This window comes from Octodon degus, unplaced genomic scaffold (assembly GCF_000260255.1).
Source record: "Octodon degus isolate 3935 unplaced genomic scaffold, OctDeg1.0 scaffold00001, whole genome shotgun sequence".
Lineage (NCBI taxonomy): Eukaryota > Metazoa > Chordata > Mammalia > Rodentia > Octodontidae > Octodon > Octodon degus.
Genome location: NW_004524577.1, coordinates 9,202,767 through 9,204,161, shown reverse-complemented (window position 1 = coordinate 9,204,161; position 1,395 = coordinate 9,202,767). Strand labels below are relative to the sequence as shown.

Genomic DNA, 1,395 nt, shown 5'->3' with positions numbered 1-1,395 from the left:
GACGCAGCTGCTTCCTGCCCGCACTGCTGAGCCCTGCTGGAAGCCAGCTCACATCATGCAATGTGTAGAGGTTTTATTCCAATTTGGACTAAGACTTCCAAATAGAAGCTAAAAGCTTCTGGTGGCACTAGAACCAGGGCTGATGGGGAAGTACAGGGTGTCACCTGCCATGTGCTCTGAAGCCCACCTGTAGGAGACAAAACTCTACTCACATCAACCTGGAGAATTCAGACATCATCCTGGGAGAAACAGAAGCCCACTGGAAAAGGGTAAGGAGGAGTGACTTCTTTAGTTCTACATTTTAGAAAGATCATCGGTGGCTGGGGGCGGGGGAACACTGGGACTTGCACTGTAGTCTATGGCTTTTTAAATATTAAGGTTAGAGGTTTCCTGAGTCACGTGGATTTTCCTGAACAAAACACTCAGGTAGGCACGCCACTGTTCTCAGAGAATGAAAGTAGCCTGGTCCGAGCTGTCCTTGTGTGGAATGTATCTTTCACCCTTAGACTCAACTCAGGCAAAAGTAACAGAGCTCAGAAATCTCTGGGGGCAGAGCAGGTCCAAAGGGTGCTGCGTACAGCCTCTCACTGCACATCTTGGGAGCCTGACGTCTCATTTTCTGGTACAGCCTGTTCATCTGCTTCCTCCATCATTTCCTTGTACTGCCGTCTGAAGAAGCCCGCCTGCCGGAGGAAAGAGAGGAAAGCCAGGAAGTCCAGGAGACAAGAGAAGATGCAACATGGAAAGAGGGAGAAACCTCCATTTCTGGGGGAACCTCCCATGTTCAGAGCACAGCAGTGGGAACTTATTCCTTATATCATTTAGACGCAGACACGATTCCGTGGACTATCAGCACAATCACCTTCACAATGAACCTATCAAGACCCAGAGTAGACCAGGCATTTATCTCATCAAAGAATAAAGAACTGGAGTGTCAACATTCAACCTGAGGTCCCTGCTTTCTGCCGTAGTCTACTGTCAAGTAGAACAGTGGAGAAGATAGAAAAAAAAGACATAGGTGACAGGAGGTCTGAGTGGCAGAGAGGAAGGTACAAACATGGGGACCAGTGGTGATACCGTGGAGGGGTTTTCTTCAGGTCAGAAGCTAGAGAGAAGGTACATCTCCTTCTACAATGAGCTCTCTCTTACTCTGCAGAAAGGGCGGCCTCGAAGCCTGGGGATGGGGAAGGGACACTGCGCTCACCTTGTACAGCGAGGCTGTGATGAGAGCCAGCAGCAGCAGGCCTCCCACGCTGCTGCCCACGATGAGGGGGACCGGGTTGTGGACCTCGTACCTCTCCAGCACCGTCTTCATCTGGAGTGGAAGTGATGCCACCGGCAAGTACCCAGCCTCTTGCTGTTCCAGGCTCCTCCAGGTTGCCCAGTTTCGGCTCC

At 51.0% G+C, this 1,395-nt stretch overlaps 1 protein-coding gene across 3 annotated transcripts in view; it reads right to left on the bottom strand.

Annotated features, from left to right (window-relative positions):
• The window catches only part of Itgax (integrin subunit alpha X), a 20,392-nt gene continuing 18,997 nt past the window's right edge, over window positions 1–1,395 (bottom strand). For all 3 annotated transcript variants that reach the window (XM_023699898.1, XM_004623171.2, XM_023699951.1), the window contains 2 exons: window positions 1,205–1,315; window positions 1–683 (listed from right to left, as the gene is read on the bottom strand). In XM_023699898.1, the coding sequence (XP_023555666.1) occupies window positions 585–683; window positions 1,205–1,315 (210 nt within the window). In that variant the 3' untranslated portion in view covers window positions 1–584. The remainder of the gene's footprint in view (window positions 684–1,204; window positions 1,316–1,395) is intronic.